Raw genomic sequence first — 26,545 nt, 5'->3', positions numbered from 1 at the left:
TATTCCAGAGAAAATATATGGTGAGGGCTCCTATCCATACCTTTAGCTTTGAAAAATTATGGCACACGCTCTTGACAGGAACCGTGCTGCCATCACTGTTCTGGAAGAGTGACTTGTCTTTAAGTTGGCCAGCAGCAATTGGCCTGTCCATGGTTTTGCTCCTCCAGATTTGATATGTAGGTCTTCCTGTTTGGAAAATATCACTATAATTAACTATTATTTGCATAAGAATAAAGGTTCCAATGTTTTTCAGACATACTAGATGGTGAAACACTACTTGAGGTGTCTACATGTTGACATCTTTTCTCAGGAAGGATGTTAAAGAGTGTTCAAAGTGTTAGGATTGGTGTACTTTCTTTGTGAATACTGCTTTCTAAAAGATATCAAGACCTTCTTGGCTAGATGGAAAATTAAGAGGCAACTTGCTGACAGCTTTTAGAAATCTTTGTAGAGAAGGAAAATCCCCAGGCAGCTAGAGGCTGGGAGAGGATGTGAGGGAAATGTCTTCACCATGCTTGAAACAAATTCTTATATTGTCTTCCTGATATCCACTTCTGGTCACTGTTCCAGGCTAAATGGACCTTTGGTATGATCCAGTAGGCTTCTGATATTATATTGCATTTATGATGATTTTCTCTAACTGCATAATCTATGAATTTGCAGAAAGACTGAACACTACTCTGTACCACTCTGTCAACATTCCTACGAATAACGATATTTATTGGATTAATGTTTGTAAAATCAGATGAGAGATGATGACTGAGGAGAAAATAGGGTAAGAGATACGGCAGGTTGTTGTGGTTTAACCTGGCAGGCAGCTGAACACCACACAGCCATTCACTCAACATCCACCCCCGTGGGATAAGGGAGAGAGCCAGAAAAAAAGGTAAGACGTGTGGGTTGAGATAAAGAGTTTAATAGGACAGGAAAGGAAAGGAGAATAACAATAATGATGAAAGAATATACAAAAGAAGCGCTGCGCAATGCAATTGCTCACCATCTGCTGACCAATGCCCAGCCAGTTCCCAAGCAGCAGCCACCACCCCCTGGCCGACTACCCCCAGTTTTATTGTTCAGCAATGATGTCATACTGTATTGGGTCAGCTGTCCTGCTTGTGTCCCCTCCCAGCTTCTCCTGCAGCCACAGCCTCCTTGCAGGTAGGGCAGAATGAGGAGCTGAAACCTCCTTGACTTAGTGTAAGCACCACTTATCAACAAACATCAGTGTGTTATCAACGTTATTTTCATGCAAAATACACACCACGGTACTATCCCAGCTACTAAGAAGAAATTAGAAGGTAAAAATGCATTAGGCAAAAGGAGGGCACTGATTAAAAGAAACTAATGTGGACTATTTTTAAGTCCCCGAGTCTCCACAAGTTCTTGCAAGACAGGTGATAAATGCAGCTATTTTAATGAGACTACAAAAGTTTTCTGTGTAAAAATTGGCTCTGATATAAGGAGTCATCTTAGCTATGTTGGCTGATGTAGATTAAGCTGATCAGGGGAAACCACCTAACCCAAAGAGATCTGGAAAGATAACAAGTCAAAAAGAGCTATTGCCAAGTTCCTCTGTTGGAAGACTGGGGCAGTAGTACTGACATCAATTAGCTCTGACATACGTTGGCTCATGTATTAGAGGAATATAAAGGAACACAAGCCAAGAACTTGGCCTGTAACGTATTCCCCCCCAAAGACACTAGGATCTTCGATACCCTGCTCTGTGTAATTCCTCTGGGAACGTCTCAAAGTTGCCCTCCTGCAGGCCCCGGAGGCCAGCTGACCCATGAGCAAAGGCCTTTTAAGTGTGGTGAGGAATTTTTGACACCAGGGGTAGTAGAGCTGCGGCAGGGTCCTGGGCTAACCTGCAAGGGTCGCTCTGTCCCTCTGGAGACCTCTGTTCTCCTAAGCAAGATGCCCAGGAGCAACCTGGACTCCCGGCGAAACATCCACCCATGCCCAGAAAGCTAAGCAAGATGCCCAGGAGCAACCTGGACTTCCGGCGAAACATCCACCCATGCCCAGAAACAACACTCTCTTAGCAAATCAATAGCTCCCCAGTAATTACTCCTAATGAGTGCAAATAGGCAGTAATGTCTAATAAAGAGATATAAAGCCTCATAAGCAGTCTAACTTAAATTTTGTAGTTTTTAGTTCCAAAACCCATTCCAGTAGGACACACCAAAAGTGGCCATGAAAAGCAAACACACATATATATCACAGTGACCAACATAGGAAATTTCTAAAGAGACCTAACCTTCCTTAGACCATTTTTAGGAGCTCACAAATCAAAAAACATTGAAAGAAGAAGTTATAGATAATTAAAGTATGGTGAATTCAGACTTACTCCAATCTTAACAGGATAGGAGCTGAAAGACAAAGTTCTCTAAAGCAAATACATTCTTTATTGATTTGTATTTTGCTGATGATTAACCTTGTGAAACATCTATATCTGTTAAATAAACAGTATTTAAATCAGTGACGAGGTTTTCTTTTCACAATATTTAATGTGCTGCTAGCCTAATAACCTTCCTTAAACTTACAGAAAACATTAAACTGTATAAACATTTCTCTTATGCCTAAGGAAACCATAACATTTCCCATAACAACCCTATAAAAACCTGAACTTTGGCAAACCAGTGAATCATTGACACTGGTGGTATTTAAAATAAAATGAAGACAAGTAATACAAGATTTAATTTGTATGGAAGTTAATGGTAACGAATAGGTTTTGTACGGAGTTATAAACATCCCACTGTCCACAGTGCTTGTCCTTTAAAAAAAAACATCTAATTTGAAGAATTGCACCTTGGCACTTTACATAATCTCTTTCAAGTTTAGTGTCACTGAGGTGTATACAAAAAGCCTAGTCTGCCCTGCACTAGCACTTAAAAATTCACCAAACGAACAAACAAACCAACACACAAGCAAACAAACGAATGGAAAGAAGCAGGAAGGGAGAGAGAGGAGAGACAGCGAGAGGCAGAAAGAGAGGGAGAGAAAACTTACTTTGTGTCACTGCGGTGTCAGGCTGTTTCTTTCCCGTGCCCGAGGGCTCTCAGGCTTGCAGCCAGCACAACGTCACAGCGAAAGTGCTGCCTACTCCAAGAAGTGGAGCACTCCACCACATTTTTTTTTTAAGCCTTGGATTTCCTTCTTATGGTGATTGCAAAACCTTCCCACAATCACTGCTACAAAAGCTTTGCAAAAGGAAGGCAGGTTTCTTGTGTTGTCATTACTTTGGCAGCCTCCCTGCCAGCATGCTAAGTGGTGCCAGCCTCTCCCAGGAGGAACAACTTGTTTTCTTAACTCTTTTTTTTTTTTTCTTTTTTTTTTTTTTTCTAAAATCTAAACACTAAGGCTGCTTTAAGCACCTCTCCAAAGGTGCCATCCACCCAACAGCCATAGAGTGGCTTGGCTCAAGCACAAGAGTTCTGAGAGAGCAGGCTGTTTTTCCAAGCGTCTTACCTGCAGCCTCAGTAAATTGCACTTCTTGGTGCCTTCAGTGAGGGTCAGCAGAGATGCTAAGGGGTGACTTAGCTCCACAAAAGGTGTGACTTGCATATTGACATCTGCTAGTTTTTGCTCCGGGCCCTTCGTGTCACAACCCCGATGCAGAGGTACAAGAGGGCTACCCTCGTGGAGAGCTAAAATGAAGTGGATGCCCTCAGGAAATCACAGCCTCCATCACATCCCCTGCCTATTAGAAATTAGGATAATTTAGCACAACCACAGGCAGTTCCTGCAGGTGCCAACAGGAGATGTGGGTTGACACAGCTATCCCTGCAAACTGACTAGACTGGACAAACAAAAAGAGCGAGCGTATTACCCACAACTCTTGCATCGTAACCAACCACAAGTAGAAAATTACCCCTCACGTCAAACAGGGCACGTACAGAATGCAAACCCACCCAATTCGTGTCTTCTCTAGAGCAGAATTATCCAGTGCAAAGAAAGATTCTGACCCAGAATTCATTCCAGGCGTTATCAACAGAGTCTGAAGAAAGAGTTTTTGGGTCATCCGGTTGCATGTAACAGCACGCTGCTTGCTTTTGTAGAAACTTGAATTACAAAATGAGAACCACATCTACTTAAAGGACCTTTCTAATAACTTCTGAATATGGAAAAAAAGAGTTTTATGGCTTCAATAACTTCAAGAACCGTGGAAGGAAAAAGCATTGTCCCACCATCCCCTTTCCTTCCAGAGAAAGGTAAACTCCTGAAACACAAATTTTGACAAAGTTTGTATGAAAAGCCTTAATTAGCTTTTTCTGTATAAAACTACATTAAGAGATTTTCTAAAGAATAAATTAACTCAATTATATGCATGGAAATGTATTGTTTAGTCATGAAAGGTTAAAAAAATAATAAACTTGCTAAGTCCATAAATATGCAAGTTCTCACTTTTCCCTCAAGCTTGGTAGTTAACTGCAGACAATTATTGTATTTGCCATATTCACACTTCTTATTGGATTTTCCTTGATAGAATTTTACAAATTTTACTGTGATGATTATCTATTTATTGATTTATTATGGGTCCTTATTTAAAGTTTCAATTTTTCTATTTTGGCAGCAGGACTCTATGCTGCCACCAGATACTCAGTGAGCAAATCAAAACACAGTTCATTTCTACCATTTAGTAAGAACATATGCAACACAGGAAAATGTTATTTTCCATAATGGTTTTAATTGCAACATTCCTGCATTACTCTTTATATGCCAACTTCTTGTTTAATTAATTTGTTTTAACACAAGGGAAGAATGTACATATTGAAACTTTCTTTCTCTTAAAAGCACTCAAAATACAGAAAATGCAATCAAACCTATTCTTCAGATAAAATGATCCCATCTCATACTTTTATGTGGGTGAAGAAGAGTTATCTTTGCCTAGTTCTTAACATGTTCATTATTTTTTTAAAAATCTTTAAAATGTTTACATTAACTCATCAGAATATCACTAGAATAAATCAGAATTTACTTCATCTGATAATTTGAAATTTACATATGTCACAACCTACATCTGGGCCACTTTTAACTACGATTATATGGCAAAGTTTGAGGAAAAATATGTATGAATATCAGCAATGGGTCCCCTATTTATCATTGCTGTCACCTCACAAACAAGTGGAAGAACAGAAGTCTGTTGGAAAGGTAACTGCAAGCCTGCTGTCTATCAGGAGAGGAGGAACAGTTCTCAAAATGAGACACCCAGAAAAATCCCATCAGCACTTCCATCAATGTATTTTAAAGCTGAATACACAGCAGTTTATCTATAAAGGGCATGATACTTCTTGTGATTGTCTTACACAGGTGGTAGAATCCACTTACAAGGCAGCCCCACGTGGATTCAGTGCAGACACTTCCAGACGAGCCACTCAATCAGTTTTGCTTCATAATCAGAGGAGGAAAAAGAACCAGTTCCAAAGGTGTGAGTTGTCTGATCTATTTTAGATACTTACTTTAGGTATGAGATGAAATGAACTCCAGATGCGGCTGTGAAAGAAGGCTAAACAGTAAGGTCAGCTTTTGACAATGGGAAGTCAGGAGAGACGAATACCATCATAAAAGCCTTCAGTGCTCACATAAATATAATCTTCCGTATCCTTTGCAAACTGAGCTCTGGTGTCAGTGAGAGCATTTGCCATCATGCCTGCCCGTGCTGCTCAGTTGTGGAATGGCAGCTGCTACCAGATGAGGAAAAGAGCCCTTGTTATGGAAGGGCAGTGCCGGGGAGGCAAGATCCAGCTGCCAGATCTTGGCCAGCCCACCAGCAGATGCTGGCAAGAGAGCAGCATACATCAGTGCCTCTCCAGGAGCCACAGCGTGGGCTGTGGTGTCAGCCACCAGTCTAACTGGCTGCACGTTGGCCTTGCCCGCTGGGAACCTGTTCTGCAAGGCCTGTGGTAGCATGGAGACTCCAAAACAGGAGAGCAGGTCCCCAACAAGGAAATGTTTATTGCTGCTGGTGAAGTGTTGCTGCTTCCTGTGTGACCCAACACTGTTTGTCTGCGGCAGGCTGGCAGGGGCAGGCACTCAGAGGTGGGTGGAAGAGACCCCTGCAAGTAGGCCCAGGAACGGCTGTAGCAGAATCACAGAATCATAGAATCATAGAATGGTCTAGGTTGGAAGAGACCCTTGGGATCATCGAGTCCAACCATCTACCCTACTCCACAAAGTCCTCCCCTACACCATGTCCCTTAGCACTGTATCTAAACGGCCCTTAAACACAGCCAGGGATGGTGACTCCACCCCCTCCCTGGGCAGCCTGTTCCAATGCCCTATCACTCTTTCAGTGAAAAATTCTTTCCTAATGTTCAGTCTAAACCTACCCTGTTGGAGCTTGAAGCCATTCCCTCTCGTTCTGTCCCTAATTACCTGTGAGTAGAGATCCGCACCAACCTCTCTACAGTGTCCTTTCACGTAGTTGTAGAGAGTGATGAGGTCTCCCCTCAGCCTCCTCTTCCTCATACTAAACAGTCCCAACTCCCTCAGCCGCTCCTCAAACGATTTGTTTTCCAGCCCCCTCACCAGCTCCGTTGCCCTCCTCTGCACCCGCTCCAGCACCTCCAGATCTCTCTTGTATTGAGGTGTCCAAAATTGGACACAATACTCCACGTGTCGCCTCACCAGAATCACAGAATACTCATGGTTGGAAGGGACCTTTGAGATCATGGAGTCCAACACCATCACCAATAAAAAAAGGGACCTTTGAGATCATGGAGTCCAACACCACCACCAATAAAAAAAACCAAAAAAAACAAAAAACAAACAAACAAAAAAAACAAACAAACAAAAAAAACAAAACCAAAACCAAACCAAAACAACAACAACAAAAACAAAAAACAAACAAAAAATGAAAAAAAAAAAAAAAAGGAAGAAGGAGATGGGTCCTGAGCCTGGCCGGGTGCCACGCTGCGTAGCAGCACCAGCCACGTTCCCAAAGCAGGACACGGTGTCCCTGGTGTGATGCGCCTGGCTGGCTGCACATCAACGCCCTCGGTGTGTTATGAACCGCGTCAAACGGGTGCAAGATATTCTGTGGCTGAGGACAAGCGGGGACATTGAGAGTGAGGGGGTGTACTATTCCCGTGCTCAGAGGGATCGTTTCGCCAGGCGGTTATTTTGCGTGTCAGCTACTCAAGAAACCGTGGAAGGTTTAAGCTTGGCCTCCTGCCACGCAGAGGGAAACCAGGTGGCAGCTCTCACGGAGGAGGCTGCCCGTCCGGAGCTGCATCCTCTTCATAGGGAGGAAGGGTTGTGCAAGGGGAACCCGCTTGCCATCACTTTAGTCGCGCTCAGTTGCCCTGATTGAGCTTTTCTGCCAAACAGAGCCCCAGCCCGAAGCGGCACAATCCCAAGTGGTGAGCAAGCAGCCGAAAGACCACATGGTGATGCCCGTGTCGGGGCTGACGTGGCTGCAAGACCAGTGCTCGGGGAGCCCAGTTTCCAAGTCACATGGTGGGTTTCCTCAGGAGTAAGTAGGAGCAGAAGCAGAAAGAACGTGAATCCTGAGAGATTACTCCCTACTACTGCTGAAACATGGGAGAACAAGATGCAAAAGAAGAGGGAGGAAAAAAAAGTTAATGCTCTGCTTCAAACAGAAAAAAGCTTTTAGAAGGTTTTTTTCAGTCTTTTTCTTGACACCGATTTTTCACCTCCAGAAGGGCGCACAGAGGATTTGGGGTTGCTGTGCTAAGCTATCATGTGGTCTTATTTTAGTAATTCCAGCTTCTTTAAGTCCCAAAGAGAATTAATAAAAGTCAAAGATACAAGTGGCAAAATCATTTCAGAGAACTCTTCTGTGAGAATTTTCTCCCGTGAAATTTAATTTGGCAACTGTTCACAGGCCTCCTGCAAAATTGGTGCAATCTAACTATGCAAGTAAGGGAATATTCTCCCCAAGGATGAGGCCCCACTGAGTACTCAAATGTAAAGCCTCGAATAATAATAGCAGTAGAGGAGGAGTGTTACTGATCTCCTCAAACTGTAAGACAGATATTAAGTGTGTGCTCATATGGGAAACAATACTATTAACCTTGGAGGAATTGACCAAAAAAATATTGTTTCAAGTCATATCATTTCTTGGTAAGATGGGCTGCATGCGCCTTTGAATTTAGACATAGTTTGGGCTTGGATTAATTAGTCTTCTGAAAAAGAAAAGAGTATCTCCAAAAAAATCAAGTTTTTGTCAGTGTTAATGCATGACTTCCAGCCTGAATCTCCAAAATGCTGTAACCTGATCAAAGGAATTGTTGTGTGGATACACTCTACACTTGCAAATTTAAACATCACAGGATTTGGATAGGCCAAACAAATGTACTGGGGATGCTTTCAAAGCTGAAAAGGAGAAGTCTAACTACCACTGACAACTTTCCCAGCCCTTTTTTGCTGCAGAAAGTTTGTATTAAAAGAAAATAAACAAGCAACTCTATTCGTGGAATACAAAAGAAGTCACCTTTGAATTTGTCAGTACTGATGTATTTCTCAGGCCAAGATCTTTGCTGACCACTCTCTGAGCTCCAGTTCAGTCCAGTGGGAGCTGCCCACTGCCTGTGCTAGCCCTGTGGGGGTGCAAAATGCATCTGAGCCAGAGGGCAAGGAGGAGCGAGCCTCTGCGCATCAAGGAGAAGGATCTCCAAGGGCAGTTGTGCTTTCATGAGCGGAGCACCAATGGAGAGAAACCCTCCACTCATAAATAGCTAACTCTGAGCACTTCCAGAAACAAGGAGCGCATTTTCAACCTCATCTCCCTCTGGATGGTAACTTAAAAGAAAAAGACAATTTTCTCAAAAGAAAATCTCTGCTGGCGAAACCAGTGCAAACACCCTATGTCCCAGTAAATTTGATCAAAGTCTCAGGGAGAATTCTTGTAAGCGTTGTGATGGACCTGCACCACTTTTGCCTATCTAAATGATTGGTGTTTAAGTGCATTCAAAAGTACAGTATTAACTTATGGTATTGCTAAGTAATTCTCAAATAGTTTTCACTCTGTCCTTGGTGAGAAACGTGGGAGGAACATCTCGATACAGATTTGTTTGTACATTAAGATGTTATAACCTTATCTTCATTTTCTTTAATTATGAAAAAACCTTAAAGTACTTTTATATGTATGACTATTATTACTTATGCAACTTAGGGTTTTGGTTTTTTTACTACTAAACGATGTTTTAAAAGTCACTAAATAAAACTTACAAACTCTGCTTTCACTTAAAAAGCACTTGATGTGGGAAGCTTCAAGGAAAACATTTCTTAATTTCTCCCTAGATCAGTATTTTTCCTTGCATTTCCAAGGAAGGCTGCTTTTCTCACAGCTACTTTGTGAAGCAATATTATATGTAGAACTTTGATTTTTAATGAAATTTTGCATTAAGGATTTTTTAAGCATTGGGTGCAGTAATTGGCTTTGAGGGAGTTGGGTTTTTACATGAAGAGCAAACACTGTGAACTGTCACTAAAAGAATTGTGCAGCATAATCTCAGGCTAACACACAATGGGAATTTCTTCTGCTAAGGAATGTAAAGATATCTTCCCCTAAAATCTATAAGAAAAGTCATATGTAGCATCAGTGATACAGTTGTAAACATTAAAAAGGCAGTATACTCACTAATTTGTTGTTCCACTCCAGGCAGCAGCATGCTGACCCATGTTTCTTTTTTTTTCTTTGTTGGCTTTGCAGGTTCTGAAAAGTAAAAATAGGAGTTTCTATACAAGTTCTATACAAGAAATACAAGTTTCTGACATTCGGTTACACAGGGTCAATGACAACACAGTTTACAAAAAACAGCTCTTTGCTTTTTGTTTCGTAAAGACCTTGGTTAAAGCAATACTGGAAGACCTTTTTCACTGCAAAAAAGGAATATGCCAGTCAAGAACCAGTTTTCAAAACATTTCATTAGATAAGGATCACACAAATTTCATTCATTCTTGAGACAAATCATAAGGTGCTCAGTACACAGGGAAGGTACAGGCTTACTTTAGGGAACTTGACGCAAGTAAGTATCTGAAGAATGCAAAGAACATCAAAGAGAAAAAATGGGTATTAAATTGGATGAGAAACTCAATACTAAAAGAAAAAGTGAACACAGCAGGGTGTCTATGACATACTGGGAAAAGTTCCAAGTCAGTAAAATTAACAGAGTTTAAAACAATCTCCAGAGAATTAATGGAAATCATGTCATCTGTATTTTAAAATGAGACTTGACAAACAATATGTATGTGCCAAGAAATAACTTTTATTGGTGGTAGAGAATGTAATTTATTCACTGCACTTGATTTATAAACTCAGAAGCACTCAACTAACACAATCAGGACTAGAATTGGAGGCCTAAATTGTTCCCATCTGTTCATTACGTCGCTACCTATGTTCTCCAGCACGAGCACTTCAGAATGAGGCAGTACTTTAAACCCCCTTTGATAGCCCAGGGGTTCCCACTTGCAGCTTGCGGTGCAGTTTTTACACCCAAGCCAGGAGCACCAGATGTTCTTCTCCCTGCCATGCAGGCAACGCCGAGGCACAGCACGCTCTGTTTATTGCCTTCCCTTTCTATTTACCACAACCAACACTCTTTGATCACAGAGAGTTACCTGGTGACCCCAAACTCTTGGGAAGTAGTTTCCCTTCTCAAGCAAAGATCAGGTTGCACTGGAGCAATAGAAGATCCCCCTGGTGCTGCAAATCCGAGGGGGACAAGGCCAAGTCTTTTTGCTACAGGAGACACTGGCATCTGGCAAAGCCTCTAGTGAGGGATAGAGAGAGATTACAAAATCAAAAGCAACAAGAAAAAGGTTGCCAAGCATATTATTATAATTTACACGATAGCCTAGGCGGATGCACCACTTGTTTCCATAGGGTTGTCTGGATTACGGGGTTATTCCAGCACACATTGCACTTGCTAAATGTTATGTGCAGGTATTAACCCTTGGCTGTTGCCTGGCAGCCTAAGGTCTGATTCCCACAGCAACTCCTATCTTCTGTCTGTCACCCTATAGCACATCAACATTGAGTAAGGATCGCTGTGCTACCAGGAGTTATCTGGATCTCTTTCCATGCAAACATGGGCTAAACAGACCCTCTTGGTACCTCTTCTCCTTCCTATTTCCTTCTTTAAACCAAAGGCACATGCAGACTAACCTTGGTGCTCTCTCTTCACGTCACTTTATTTAAAGAAGATATTGTTTAGTGAGTTTATGATAATAAACACACAAATGAGCATTGAGAGCTCAGCGGTTCATTTTGGGGCGTTCAGGCCTTTGAATTTCACGATGTAACTCCCTATTTATTAATCATCTTCACATCTGGAAGACTGAACTGCAGCCCAGCACAGACTCCTCTTTACTTGGTATTACATACACTGTGAGAAGAGAGGTATCAGAAAAGTTCAAGGGGGACACTAATTATACCAGCTACACCGAATAATTGCAATAGATCATCCTTACTATTAAAGCCACCTAAATATATAAGGGCTTTCTGTGTGATGCAGATTTTTGGGGGATTTACCGGCCCATAGTACTGAAGCAAAACAGCTCTCACACATCTACTACACTCTTCATCTCTCCAGACATTCACTTAAGTCACAATTCTTTTTTAGCAATATCACTGGCTGCTCCCGTGGAGGGGCATAGTAGCAAGTACACAACGTTCATACAAAAATAAGACTTGGAGAAATCTAAGCTCTTCTCTTCATACAACGGCCTTTACTAATTTATACAGGAAAAAACTGAAAAACTGACTGTGAGGCAAGTTCATAACCATACGCAACCTCTGTTGCTCAGGCCTGGTCTGACGTGAAAACATAGCAAGATAAATGAACAGGGAAAGTTGGAAGCAATTAATAGTTTTGTGTTTGGTATATTTGAATTTAGAAATAACTTCTCCAGCACTCAGGACAGGATTTCAGAAGCCAGACTCCTACGTAGAAAGAATTAAAATGAAAAGAGAAGTCCCTTGGTAAACTTTGTCTGTTAAATTGTAATGCCTGAAAAATAAATGAGTGCATAAGCAATACTAGTTGTCTGTGTATGTGTTTGTGTACCTTTGATAGGAATATTCCTGCAAGCTCCTGGTCGTAAGTTGAAATCAGTCACAAGGCAGCAGCAGCAGCATTGTTGCAAATGCTGGTATCCTATTATTCAGATTCATCAGGAGGAACATTCCAACTTAAAATGCAGTGTAAAGTAGGAATCTATAGGGGGAAAATAAAGAAAATTAAAGCAGGGCTCATGTCCTCTTGGAAATTTTTTTAAATTCTGAAAATTTCTGCAGAAACTTAAGCTTGTTTTATATATGATTCTGTCTTTACACCAGAAAGTTTTCTTGAGATTGGTTTACAATGTCCAGAAGAAAGCAAAGTCATGGTGTGCCAGAGAGCATACAGCTGCCTGCACTCTGGCCTTCCAGAGAGCTGCCTGGAAACAATAGTGACAGCAAAGGTACAGCATGAACTGGGCCACTTGGTGTTCCATTAACCTCAAATGAGAAGTCTGGTACAGCATGAACTGGGCCACTTGGTGTTCTATTAACCTCAAATGAAAAGTCTGGGTTTTTTTTTCAAAGCCTGTTTTGGAACCATTTAAATGCTAACATTATAAAGCTAGGCAGCCTTTACACAAACACAGGAGGGGTCAAGGCCATTTAAAAAGGAAAATCTTTGTAATGAACTTTTTCTTTTACACTGGCATTTCCCACCTGTAGTAAACTTTCTGCCCTCCAAGTGAGGACCTTCCTCTCACACTGCCCAAGCTATAAGGATCCAGTAAACTGTGACCTATGGTCACATACACATCTGCCCTTAACAAACAGTGTGTGTGTTCCCCTAAGCACCTCTGTTGGAAATTAACAGGCATAAGTCACGTTTCTGGCATGGAGCTACCGACTCATCTCTTCTTGAAGGGATGTTAGAACCTGAGATTTCGCTTTCTAAAGGGGTCTACTGCCTTTTGTCCTGTTGTTTAAGTCTTCTGTGACTCAAGTAAACTATGCCTTTGACTCCTTGAACAAAGCAAGAGAAGGGAAAATTACCTGGTAATTTTCCATGTTCTCAGAGAAAGTCCTAAACAATGAGAGTTCAAAATCCCAACCAGCATAACTGGGAACACTTCATGCCTTATTATGAAAGGAAAAGACTAAGAATTAAAAAAAAAAAAAAAAAAAAGCAGCAGTAGCCAAGAACTTGTTGCTGGATATATCCAGTTTTCATCAAATGACCAGACTTAAATAAACTAAAAAGTTATTTGGCTTTTTTGCATGCCAAATCCCATCCCAGGTATGCTCAGGTCTTCCTCTCTCCACATCCACAGGTTGAAGATTGAATAAGTTCCTGGGAATCTGAGGCTTGCTCAGATGAGAAGATTCTGTAGGGAGGAGTCGTCTACTAAAACTCAGCTTCAGAGAGAAAGAAAACAGAAACAGTCTACTCTTCACTGTAATTGAAATGACTGGAAAAGAAAGGAAACTTGAATTGTTAATAATACTTGTCCAAAACTGCAATGCTCGTGTAGTCAAAAGCTATTTATGTTAAGATAATATGTTAGTAACATATAATAACATAATAATCGGGACGTTGTTTTCTCCAACAGCTGTAATAAAAGGACTTGAGAAGTTATTGCATGGCCACCTGCATTGGCAAACACAAGGCCAGCATTCGTATCATAAATCAGTCATGTCCTCACAGCCAAATTCTTGTGTAATGATGCAGCTTTGGTCACCACACCTCCCTTATGGCCACTGATTAAAATCGACTTGCCAGGTAACATTTTTTCATCTCAAATGAGTAATTTCCTCTCAAAAAAAAAAAAAAAAAATCATAGCTTGAACAATATGCATAATCAGAAAATTTTAATTGTGCATCAAGAATATGTTTCAATTCTTAAAAGTTAGATGTGACAGGGAGAAAATGAAGTTCATACCAGACACAGAATTTTTTAGGATACATATAAAACTTAATAATGACCTGTAAAATACTTGGAGAGACTTGGTAATAAAGTAGCTGATAAAAATAAAAGTTCATACAGAGAAAATAAAGTAAATTGAAAAAAAAACATAGCTTACATATAGAGAGAGATGTGCTTTTTACAACATATTGCCCTTTTTCAGTAAGATACTGAAGACTTTCTTGTTATTTCTTTGTAAATGGCAGCTCACCACCTGATCATGATCAAAAACCCCCCAGCAGAACGTCAGGATTACAAAAGGCATTGAGTACAAGATGCTAGATAAATATATGTGTGCACGGTCTGTGTACCATTACCTTTAAAATATCTCCGAGATGGTTGCATGGGTCACGTAGCCAGAAAACCATCAAGTGTTTGTTTCTCAGTGTCTGGCAGCCTCCATATCCAGGTACCAAGACCTACCTTCCTACCTTCCACTTGGTAGGTTTAAGGATCAAAATTTGACTCATGGGCGCCCTTTACTGATTTATAACTTCAGTGACAAAGAAATGTGGCTGATTTTACTGTGAAAACCATCTGCTCTGCTGTGAGGCACTCAGAAAATAAACCTACCATCCATTTTTATTAATTTGATATTGGACTTATTCAACTTCAATATTCATATGCTCCTGTTTTGTAAAAAAAAAAAACTTTGTACTTACTGTTACTTCTATTGGCATTATGCCCATTTGTGGCTTGTGTTACCCACGGTGCTGATGCAAGTCTTGGGGCTTGAAACATCAGACCAAGATCAGCCCAAACTTTCAAGCGCAGTGAATACCATCTGAGTACTTACTGTAACCCACAGCAAGTACCCTCTGTTCGAACACGTGTCACAACAGTGGCAGTCTGGGCTCAGCCTTGAAATGTCTGATGCCACCTACTTAAACAAGCATCAATAAGGCCACTTATTCTTGAGTTAAGCACACGCTTAAATGCTTTGCTAAACAAAAGTCAACACGCCCAAAACTTGGAAGGATCAAGTCTAAAGTTTGGCTTTACATTTGAAGGAATAGCTCTAAGAATATTTGTCTAACCTCCTGACCTAATCCTTGGAATGTCTGTTGTTACCAGACGCATAATAAAGGTTTTATGACAACTACTTTGGAATGACCTGTACTTTCATTTCCTGGTTTTGCTCTGTGGAAGTAACGTTCCTACCACAGGCTTATGCCAAGAAACCTCTCTACCATCACCCAGCCAGTTGACAAACAGACCGAGTAGAAGGCTAATGACTCCAAAGCATCTGGTGAAGGCAGCCTGTTTCGCTGCTACATTCTCCAGCAGATGAACTGGAACAACTGAAAAGAGAGTTAATGCATCCACTCAGATGCTAAACTTAAAACTTGGAAACTTTCCTATCTGCTTTCAAAAGACAGCGAGTTAACTAGGCCTGACTCTTAGGCAGTGGTCCATTTAAATTGCACAGACTTGCCTACCTAACAAAGCCCTTTTGTTTCCTACAGCTGTGAAACTTCGGTGCACTGTGACTTTTCACGTTTCCCAGGTTACCTTGGCACTAAACTGTGCCTGCAAAAGACTTTTAACTCAAGCTTTGGACGAATATAATATCCACAAGGAAGAATGATGGCTTTCATTAAGTGCCCCATGGCAGCAAGAACAATGCTGAAAATCAGCTGTGCTTCAAGTGTTCACGAAGCTCCTGGAAGATCCATGGCTTAATAAAGAGCTGCATTTTCTGCTCTGCTCTGTTACAGGCTGCACCACGTTTGCTTTTTCTTCTGTTCCCCTTCCTCATATTATACCTGTTCAGCTCTATCATCTCATGCAAAGGGAGGAAGGAGCTGTGACATACCTTTTCCAAAGCCTTGTGAAAACCTCCTGTACTTGAAGAAACTAAATTCTACAGCTGATTTCCTGCTCTGTGGGAAGAAATTGACCTTCTGTCATTGATTCCACAAGGACAGGAAGAAATTCCAGGCACATACACATATGGTGTTCACAAGACATCTTAAAGTAAAACAGAATATAACTTAACTAACATAGCTACTTGTGGAATAAATCCTTCCCATTTTTCTGTGGCTGCAGAAGGTCCCAGATGGATAAAATAGGAGTGAATCTGTGCCATATAGATTAAATGGGTAGGAAATACTTGCAAGTGCTGGAGCATTGGTCTGTGGTAAAGTTCCAGAAGCTCCGTCCATGCCATATGCAGTAGGGAACAATAATCAGGAGGTTTTCGGGTTTTTTATTTCTAACAGCTGTAATAAAAGGGCTTGAGAAGTTATTGCATGGCCACCTGCAGATAGACCTAAATATGAGGCAGTTCCAATCTAGAAGCTAAACATGGATGCACCATGTTCAACCAAAGACACACCTAGAGTTACATATACCTTTATCAGTAGGGTTTTCTGTATTTTTTTTTTCCTGAGACATTCAGGGCCTTTTCCCAAGATATTTAAGACATCCTAGGGCAACAGCTCATTGTTAATGAACCCCAAACAGATACTACTTTCATTGTAGCATCACATCTGAGAGAAATAAAAATTGGACAAAGACCAAGAAGAACACATGTATGACTATGGTTATGTACCATTCAAAAAATAATGAAAAGACATGAGAAGGTATAGAATTTAGCAGACAGCAATATGAGGGGCAAAATACTCACAAGTATCATTCTATCATGCTTAATGTATGAATTATTCCTCTCTAGAGTAAATGCAACTGAAGTAACAAATCCTGATAACTCTTCCTTGTCCATGTTCTCTGTAAACCTTAAAATGTTGCCATAAGCCTAGTTTTTTTAAAAAATATTTTTATCCTTTTTTGTTATTATTACCACAGCACCCAGGTCATGTCATAAACCAGGTTCCCAATATATTGACCATCTACACTATGCAGAATAACAAACAGTGCCTGCCTGAAAGGACTAACAGCATAATTAATAAAATTTATGGAAAAGCCAGGCCCAAAGAAGCTACCAGTCCTGTCCACAGTCATTGAGAGAGGCTGTGGCAGAAGCCATTGGAGAATTCCAGGATGAAATCTGCCATCATTGGAGTAATTTGCAAAACTCTTACTATATATAATGAAATCAGGACGGAAAACATATGTTTCTGCTTCATAGACCTTTGCTATGAACCTAGCATTTCATATGTCTTCTTATTTCTACTCCTTGTTCTTTTGCATCAAACACATTTTTGCTGTAACTTCTGTTTATGAACTGATAGTTTTATAATATAATTAGAATACAAGTATGTGTAATTCTATTAATCTCTGTCCAAGTGTTCACTAGTTAAAGTATTAAATCTTTCACAAAGATATACCCAAAATTTACACTGTAAGGTTTTTCCACAATATGTCCTGCTTCGAAATGCTATTTCAATTCTTCTTGCACTTTATCCTGCATTTCTACTGGTGCATTTAATAAGATTTGGCTTTCAGATTTAACTTTCTTCTTTAAAATAAGGAGAATTAGTGCACTTGGGATATAGGACACTCCACGTAATATTGCTGGCAGGCCAAGATAGAGCCACCTGAAATAAAAGATGAGATTCATTAAATGTATCACTCATGAAAAAATAGCATAATTAGTCAGTATATACCATTTTGTGACAATTGCCCGACCTCTCTAAAGCTTGTGACCTGATCCTTTTGAATCTCACATAAGATAAATCAATATGAGAATGGAGAATATGTCAGTGCCAGCAAAATTGCTACTTACATTACCAAACTTAGGCAATTAATTTAAGCAGTGAAGTTAGCCACCTGGTACCCTTATGGCTTTCTCCACAGGGCAAAGAGAGAACCCTGGAAAGGGCAGCTCAGACCACCTAAGTAAGACTTCTGGGTATTCATGAGTTAGTATTCTTCTTCCAAATCAACCTCAACACAGTATTAGAAGGAATAAGCCTGGGGCCATTAGTCCAACAAGACTTCATTGACAAGTCCCACAGTGTTCCTTGAAGAACCACAAAAGCATGAAGTGTAGTATATTGGGCCAATTTCCAACTTGGGTAATTTTATCCTCTCTATAAATTTCTCCTATATGTTGATTCAAGTACTATTTCAATCATTAAACATCTGACATTTTTCTCCACAAGGGCTTACTGCTTTTAATTTTGTTATCAGAATTCAGTGTTTTAAGGTCTGCTCTCATGAAAGGCTATCAGTGAATGTAATTATGGCACCAGAACTTTTCTGTTCAAAGGGTGTTCCAACATCTGTGGCAAAGGTTGCTCTCGAAAAAGCCAGTGCCAAAGAAAAGTGTTGCATCAAATCCCTAACACAGGAGCAGTTTTTTTCTACTAGGAAAAGATAAAGAGTGTACAATTATATCTCTATACATGTAATAATACAGTAAGAAGGAGGAATTAAAATAAAGTGGAAAATATACCTGTATGTGACAATGTCATACATCCTACATGCTCCTTCTCCACCACAGGTCACAGTACCCCACTTCAAGCAAGTAGTATCTATCAAAGCTCCAAAATAAATGGGAGATGGAATTCCAGCTAAAAAGGATATTAGCAATGTTTTTGTGAAGTGTTTTGTTTCTGATTAGCAAGTACACTACAGAACCTATGCTGTTTCTCACCTACTCCATCTGTCCTGTCCTCCTGCAGCATGAACCATGTTCTCTGTATTTCTTATGTTCTCTCCTCCTCCTTATCCACTTACCCTCAACCAAAGATTTTCTTTCCTGTTGCCTGTTTAACAATATATCCATGCTACAATATGGACTGTGACTCCTATTTGAAACCCAACATTTTCTCATCAGTGAGAGTGAGTATTATGTTTGATAAACATATAACAAGAGTGGTGGGCTGTAAAATGGCTTTCCAATGATCAGCAGATGTAGTCAGCATTTTACCTATGATAGCCTAAATGGAAAGCTGTTCTAATTTGGCATGCTGCCTACATCTGTAAAAAACCCCAAATTCTTCCTATCAAAGTGCACTCCTGTGCCATGCCTATAGCCCTGAAGTGATCCTTGTCTGACTCTAAATGAGATCTAACTGTGCTTCTGGAGTGTGTTATAGTTTTCCTTACCAAATACTCTTGAAGCTAGTCCATGGATACCTACTCCAAATGACTTTTCTTCAGGCTTTAGAGACCTGTATGATAATTACATTGTACACCAATTAGTAAAGGTGACATTAGGAAAAAAATGTTTACTCTGTTTTTTTGTAAATCAAACTCTTCATCACATTAGGCCCAAACCATTCTAATTAGAGCACTCATTGAAAGAGTTCAATATCCTCATCAGGTGACATTTACTTAAGTTCCTTAAGTAAGACTGCCAACAGGAAAAACTATTGTCCCAGTATCATCCACTTAGACTAAGGCCAGTGCAAAGTGCAAGACAGTTGTGCTTTAATCAACATCCTGTTGAGGTGATCCATAAACAGATGGGTATCACACAGCTCTCCATATCTCAGTGTACTGACTCAGCTGTCCCACATTAACTCAGGACAGAGTTGGCAGAATCATAGAAACATAGTTCAGGCTGGAAGGGACCTTAAAGTTCATTGAGTTCCAACCCCCTGCCCATGGGCAGGAAGACTTCCCACTAGACCAGGTTGCTCCAAGCCCCATCCAGCCTGGCCTTGAACACCTCCAGGGATGGGGCAGCCACAACTTCCCTGGGCAACCTGTTCCAGTGTCTCACCACCCTCACAGGAAAGAATTTCTTCCTAGTATCTAATGTAAATCTTCCCTCTTTCAGTTTAAAAACATTTCACCTCGTCCTATCACTACACTCCCTGATAAAGAGCCTCTGCTTATCTTTCCTGTAGGCTCCATTTGGGTACTGGAAGGCCTCTATAAGGTCTCCCCAGAGCCTTCTCTTCTCCAGGCTGAACAACCCCAACTCTCTCAGCCTTTCCTCATAGGAGAGGTGCTCCAGTCCTCTGATCATCTTAGTGGTCCTCCACTGGACCTGTTTGAACAGGTCCCTGTCCTTCCTGTGCTGAGGACTCCAGAACATGACACAATGCTCCAGGTGGGGTCTCACAAGAGCAGAGTAGAGGGGTAGAATCACCTCCCTCAACCTGCTGGCCATGCTTCTTTTATCCAGCCCAGGATGTGGTTGGCTTTCTGGGCGGACAGCACACATTGCTGCCTCATGTCGAGCTTCTCATCCACCAACCCCCCCAAGTCCTTCTCCTCAGGGCTGCTCCTGAGCCATTCTCTGCCCAACTTGTATTTGTGCCTGGAAGCTATGGCTCTATGATTCAATAGTAACCAGAGAGAACATTCGAGAGCATCCAAAGAGCACCAGAGGCAGGCAAGCTGATCCAACAAACCATTTGGGGCTTGGATGTAATTTGACAGGATTTAACATATGAAACCAGTATAAAATTTTGATCTTGATCATGATTTGGATAGCCAGAAGCAACAATAGGTTATAAAACTGACAGGACACTAAACCTTAACACAGCATAGAAATTACATACAAACTTTCTATTCTTCCTCCCTCCCTCCATACACAAACTAACACAGTTATAATTCCTGGAGGTGTTTGACCTCAGAATAAAAAGTCCAGTCAGTTTCTTGAGATAAGGAAATTTTACTGTACCTTATTAAAACCATATACCCAGGCATGGCTGCTAAGGAATAAATGAAGCTGCAGACTAATGACAATATTAAAAAATAATGAAGCATCTTGTCACAGTTTTCTTCTCCGTCACACTGGCCCAGAACCGCAGAGACATTTTGAGATGAAAACCCTGAGGCTGCAACACAGGTGCAGTTTTCAAATACCTGTCAAAAGAGAATTTTAATCACACAGACTTGTCAAAACTCAGACACCCGGTGTGAAACTCGCACAGTTGGCACCCAGCTCACTCTCTTCTGCACTCGAGTGTGTTACACACGTGCAGCACTGCACTGTGACCTCTCTCCTGGGCTGCCAGGCACAAGTCCAACCATTGTCTGTACGTGGCAGATGAGGTTACAGAGCAGGAGGGAGCTATGGCACTTTCATGCAGGTGGGACTACACTTTCTCAAGGAGGCCATGATAAAAGAACCCTCATATTTCCTGACATAGCCTAATGATGTGATCCTTCCAGTGCCAATAGATCTGGACCTCTTTTTCATAACCTAGTTTGTGGTCCCTCATACGCTCAAAGAGAAGAAAGCAGAGATGTTTGATTGAGGCTGGGTTGCAATATTCTCACTCAAACACTTGCTTCTACTGAAATAATTGAGATTATTGCCAGAATAAGGCAATATCAATTCAAATATCAGCCAATGTGAGAGAGGGCGTCAGCATCTGGCCCTTACTATCATCTAATAGTCCTCTAAAATATTTGGAAAGCAAAGAAGCTTTCTAAAATCTGTATGATTTGGGTTTTTATTGAACTCATTATTTTTGCTTTCACTCTAAAAGAAGCTTTCTAAAATCTGTATGATTTGGGGTTTTATTGAACTCATTATTTTTAGAAGTTTTTTTAAATGGAAAATGCATTATTAATTAAGATAATAAAAGTTCAGCAATACCTGGTTACTTGTTTTAACCCATGGGGTAAAAAATAGAGTATTAAATCCATGCTATAGAATTTCATTTTGGCTGAAATATTCACTTAGGTTTATAACTGGCAATACCTTGAGAATAATTTCTCATTCCATTTTGAACATTTAAGATTACTTCAATTATTAGAAGTAGGATCCTTCATTATATTCTTTAATTTAAACTTAAACTAATTTTCATATTCAGTTTGGAATTTCTGTTGCCACTGTATAAATTTGTCCAACTCTATGTATCACTTTATATATCCAATTAATTGCACACCCTCTTCTGATATGAATATTTCTCACCTAGTATATTTCTTATTTATAGCACAATACAGTATATGCTTTACCACACTTTTTCCAGTTCCTCTTGAGGCCTTACATCCAGCAAGACAAGGTGACACATACGTGATTCCATTGTTCCCACAAACAGGGTCCCATATTTTAACAGGGCAATCACAATCCCTGTTGCAGTCAGCAAGTAGAGTATTTTCTGCATATGAAACTTGCTCTATTCTGAAATACATTTAGCAGATGAATAAAAATGTCAGTAATGAAATACCTACAGCAGTCCTTTGTAATGATTAAGATTCTATTCTAGCTCAAGTGTTGATCCAGAATGGGATCCTACATGCTCCTATCCTGGAGTCATACCTTTCTACCTCTCTATAGGATGTTATATGGTATGGTATGATATGATATTGTATTATATTACACTACATTACATTAATGTTATCAATTCATACATACCCTGCAGCATTTTCTTCATCTATGCCTTGTATGCTCTTGACTTTCTATAAGCATTACATATACCTACACGTGCATTTTACAGACACACAAACCCTCTCAATGATTAATGGCAGACTTCAAATCAAGAAACTGCAGATAAAATATCCTCTGATAACTCAATAGCAATCAAATTCCAGTACAAGATAAAGAGAAGGGTTTGTCCCTTTGTACCTCTAAAATTACGTTCATGTATGCCTAATTTGATCAACAACTTCTTATTTTTACCTGCAGTTACATGACTTGAACGTATACTTAATATTAGTTAAAGAATTAATATGGACATGCAATGGCATGAGTCGATGTGGATATACTTTTTAATACACTCTATAGTTTACAACAGGGATAATGAAGATAGACCTATTGTCTCATGCAAGTTAAAATCCTTGGAATTTAGATCATGAAACTGAAATGTTTCAAAACTGTGGAGTCCCTGGCTGATTCTTGGCAAGAAAAATCATTCCAGTGTCTTAAGTTCTCTTGTGTCTTAAGGAACATACCCTTCATAGGAAACTGTTAGGCCAGCAACTGGTGAAGTATCACAGATAGTCCAATAGGCAGCAAAGTAGAGAAGGTATTCCAGTAAAGATACCCAAAATGCTATGTTCGCAGCCTGAGAGATATTTATCTTGAATTTCTTCATGAATAAGCCTCCAAAAAAATACCCAACGCATATAACTGGTAAGTTGTAAACACCTATTCAAACAAGTGAAACGTCCATGTTAAAATAAAGAAAGAGATCATCAAAGCTACTCATAAGGGAAGACTATTTGACAAAGATTCATATAGTGCCTGTGACTGAATAATTTAACTACAGTCAGAAATGGGTCTCTAGTAGTTCCCTTGCCCACCCAAAACATCTGCCAAAGTCAACAGCAGTTGGGAACTGCCTGGAGAGCGAGCTAGAGGGTGAGATTGAAATGATTAATTGGAAAATTGCAATCTAGAGTTGCAATCTAATTCCAATTTAAAAAAAAAAATTTTCTCACAAAAGCTCTGCAGCTGATGTCCTATCAGTTATCAGAATAACTTGCCTGTCCCTTGAGCAGGGAAAAGCCTCTGGGAAATTAATTATTCAAAAAAACCAACCCCCCAAAAAAAAAAAAAAAAAAAAAAAGGCAAGGTTTCAATACAGCCTCCCTAGCTGGGAGAGAAACTCAACAGGAAGATAAGGTAGTGGAGCACATCTCGGTGCAAGCTGAGCATCACATATCAGTTTTGATATGAGATTACTGAAGGTGATCTCAGGCTTCTTTGCTGTCTGATACTTTAATGAAGCAAAGATTGACTGAAAGACATTTAGGAAGTAGCTGTCTGAAAAGCAGCCCAGCAATGCAACGTCAATGCAAGACGTATGATAGTGACATGCCTTTGGATGCACAGCTTCAAAGCAATGGTAACAAAGGGCAACAGAAATACTCATGAGTTCTGGGACATTCTGTGCGGCAGGTGTTAAAGAAAATGGTGCAGCTCCTGCGAAAGCTGAGCACTGAGTTAAGGACTAGAAATAGGGCTAGATGTATTTTAAGATGTTTCTTCTATAATGATTAGAAAAATTCTAGTCTAATTAAGTCATTGCAGGTAAAAAAAGGGAACTGAGAATTTAAGACATGATAAAGTGGAGCCATAGAAAGGCTCCTACAGTTTCAGGATGTTTGCTTTGTGCTACAACTACTCGACATTACCATCTCCCAATGCGTGACACCTTGTCCTCACTCATAAAAAAAAAAAAGCTGATAAAGAAGAGACAAAAAAAGAGAGCTATTTGGTCGGTGCTTTCTTTCCATGAAGCTCTGCATATGAAAGAGGCTTTCAGAAGGCCTAAGGCAAATAGCTGAGAAGCGGAGATGATGGAAAGTATCAAAGGTCACTGACAACTTTAGCTGTGCATAGGTTCAACCCATTTACGTCTTAAGAATTCTAGCGATGTCATTTTCATGAACATGAAATCTACTCTCTATAGCATACTTTTAAATCAGGTAATATACTTTTAATCAAGATAATTTGACCCACGCTCTCTTGATGCAAATTAGCATATCATTTTTTGAGATCGCTGGTGCAAGTTTTATATCAGCTGAACTTTCCGGGCCACTTCAAAAGGTGGGAAGTATATTATTAAATTCCGCACAGAAAATCACAAGATGCTTAGCAGAAAATGCATGAATATTCCGTGTAATATGGAATCTGTCATTTGTAGAAGCATTTGACCTTAGTATGTATATGTGTACATGTACAGATAAATAGAGAAAGGTTTCATAGAGACATCATGACCTGGCAGAATACAGCAAAGCAAAATGCAAATGTACCAATTAAAAAGATGGCATCCGATGCAGATTTTCCAAACTGCTGTTCCAAATATTTGGGCATGAAGGACACCATGCCATTGAAAGCACTGAACTGTAACACAGTTATGCATATAAATAACATATAAACTGGGTTGCGAAACAGAGCCTTGAGGAACGGGATGAAATCTGGAATGAAATAATGTGACAAGTTAGTGCGATGCTTTATGAAATGAATCACCCATTGCTCAGTGTGGCTGAGGGGGAAAGGGGAAACATAAATGGTCCTTAACTTGTGCTTTGCCAGACACCACAGTCCAAAGATTATTTGTTTAGCCCAGGCTACCCCAACATGTCTCTTCTACACAAAGGAAACACATACACACACACGCACAGTAATGCCTACGGCTGCTTTAAAAAACATCACAGTAATAATCTTGTCATAAAAGTTTCCTGAAACTTTTTAGCTATACTGTGGCTGAACTTTTCACCTGCAGCAGACACTGTCCCAGCGTTTCCACTCCTTTTTCTCTTGTCCCATGCCCTCAGAGCATTCACAAAAACCCATTTCCTGCATGATGCAAAGGGAGTACAAGGGGAAGGGGGCACAAACGTGCTATATAGCTGTGACAACCTGCCCCCAGAGACCTGATCACTGATTTTGGTTATTTCTAGTGTCAGTGATGGGGCACAAGAGGCCCGAAGAGGGAGGTGACCACAGTAAAGTCTAGATTCACTCAAAGTCTGGATCTGCCCCTCTTCAGCCAAGTAGGCATCTGAGAAACTAATTTACACAGGTCTTTTCTCTGTGTAATGCCTATTAAGTCAGGATCTCAACCATAAAAAAAACCCCACAATTCCTCTTTGTCTAACATTCTCTATCAATTAATGTGCTGAGCTATTGTCAAGAAACTGTGCAGAAAAACATAAGCATCTGTAAAACAATAACTGTGCTTCATTGAAAGTCAGCACCAGTTGGGAAGGGTGTATATATCTTTCAGTATCTTATTGGCACTTATTTTCTGAACATGAAGAACCTGTCAGGGGGTCCTGAGCTTGGTATACAGAATCATGAGACTACTCTGAAGATCATAGCCTTTGACACATTTTATTCACTTATGTTTCCAACTAACACAAAAAATGGAAGGAAAAAAATAGCTTCCTACAGACATATAGATCTGAAAGACCACAGATGTGAATGTTGCTAACAGTAACATGAATAAAGGTAAGTCAGATAGATCCCTGTTCAATGGTCATTAAGTGTTTATAAGACACTTAAGCACCTGTCAATTCCCTTTTATGGCTTTAATTTGGACTTAAGAAACGCACAAGAATTGTGCTGCTTTCCTGCCCAGTGAATGCTGGGTACAAGCAATTAATATCTGCAATTTGTGCACAGCTCACTGAGGTGTAATGTTCTTAACCAGATTTCAGTGCATTAATCCTCTACCAGAAAGAAAAGATCCAGACCTACATATGCTTGAAATGCAGGAACAGGAAAGGAGTTAATACAGATCCTGGAACTATGAAATTAGCTTTTTTCCCCTGCGAGAAGCCATTCTAAATCTCTGCACAAATCCTTTGCACTACATAGAGATGAAAAACAGAGTATGCATTTCATAACTTGGACTCATCTTTACTTACAAAAATACACAGACATAGCTCACATCTTCAGGACTAAACTAAGAAGGAAATAAAATACAATATAACTTGCCTTTAGCAATTTCATACATGGTCTGTTTGGCTTCATTTTTACCATTTTCTTGCAATAGTACTACACTTTTTTTACTCATCTGCTCAGGTTCATTGCTTTCTCCTTCCTTCAAAAGTGACTTGGGGAAAAACCAAAAAGGTATTCCTGCAAGAAGGTTCAGTGATGCACAAATCAAAATGCCCAGCCACCAAGCTCCAACCCAGCGGGCATCAGTAGCTGTTATAGTTATGTCCTCTATAAAAACAAACAAAGAAAGAACAATACCAAACATCTTATATTAGTTCAGAAATATTAATTGCTGTCATTCTGTATTTTCTTAGTCATCTCTGACATGTGATATATTAAAAGCATTTTAAA

At 40.1% G+C, this 26,545-nt stretch overlaps 2 protein-coding genes across 7 annotated transcripts in view; both read right to left on the bottom strand.

The window, feature by feature from the left end:
• LOC106885335 (solute carrier organic anion transporter family member 1C1-like) overlaps positions 1-9,743 on the bottom strand; it is a 31,776-nt gene extending 22,033 nt beyond the window's left edge. Inside the window, exons 1-2 of one of the 5 annotated variants that reach the window (XM_014937458.1) lie at positions 9,605-9,743; positions 41-186 (exon numbers count right to left, since the gene is read on the bottom strand). In XM_014937458.1, coding sequence (XP_014792944.1) covers positions 41-186; positions 9,605-9,635 — 177 coding nt within the window. In that variant the 5' untranslated portion in view covers positions 9,636-9,743. Of the gene's footprint in view, positions 1-40; positions 187-997; positions 1,025-3,009; positions 3,163-9,604 lie in introns of those variants that run through there. The other 4 variants (XM_014937459.1, XM_014937460.1, XM_014937462.1 and 1 more) reach the window with 4 other exon arrangements.
• A 4,070-nt stretch (positions 9,744-13,813) lies between these two features.
• Positions 13,814-26,545, bottom strand: part of SLCO1A2 (solute carrier organic anion transporter family member 1A2) — a 37,710-nt gene continuing 24,978 nt past the window's right edge. For both annotated transcript variants that reach the window (XM_014937272.1, XM_014937273.1), the window contains 9 exons: positions 26,189-26,422; positions 24,499-24,663; positions 22,693-22,888; positions 21,757-21,922; positions 20,471-20,655; positions 18,943-19,007; positions 18,287-18,404; positions 17,223-17,426; positions 13,814-17,190 (listed from right to left, as the gene is read on the bottom strand). In XM_014937272.1, the coding sequence (XP_014792758.1) occupies positions 17,267-17,426; positions 18,287-18,404; positions 18,943-19,007; positions 20,471-20,655; positions 21,757-21,922; positions 22,693-22,888; positions 24,499-24,663; positions 26,189-26,422 (1,289 nt within the window). In that variant the 3' untranslated portion in view covers positions 13,814-17,190; positions 17,223-17,266. The remainder of the gene's footprint in view (positions 17,191-17,222; positions 17,427-18,286; positions 18,405-18,942; positions 19,008-20,470; positions 20,656-21,756; positions 21,923-22,692; positions 22,889-24,498; positions 24,664-26,188; positions 26,423-26,545) is intronic.

The sequence above is a fragment of the Calidris pugnax genome, unplaced genomic scaffold (genome assembly GCF_001431845.1).
Source record: "Calidris pugnax isolate Ruff unplaced genomic scaffold, ASM143184v1 scaffold1, whole genome shotgun sequence".
Lineage (NCBI taxonomy): Eukaryota > Metazoa > Chordata > Aves > Charadriiformes > Scolopacidae > Calidris > Calidris pugnax.
Note: the sequence above shows the minus strand (reverse complement) of the source record. Positions and strands in the feature narration are given on the sequence as shown.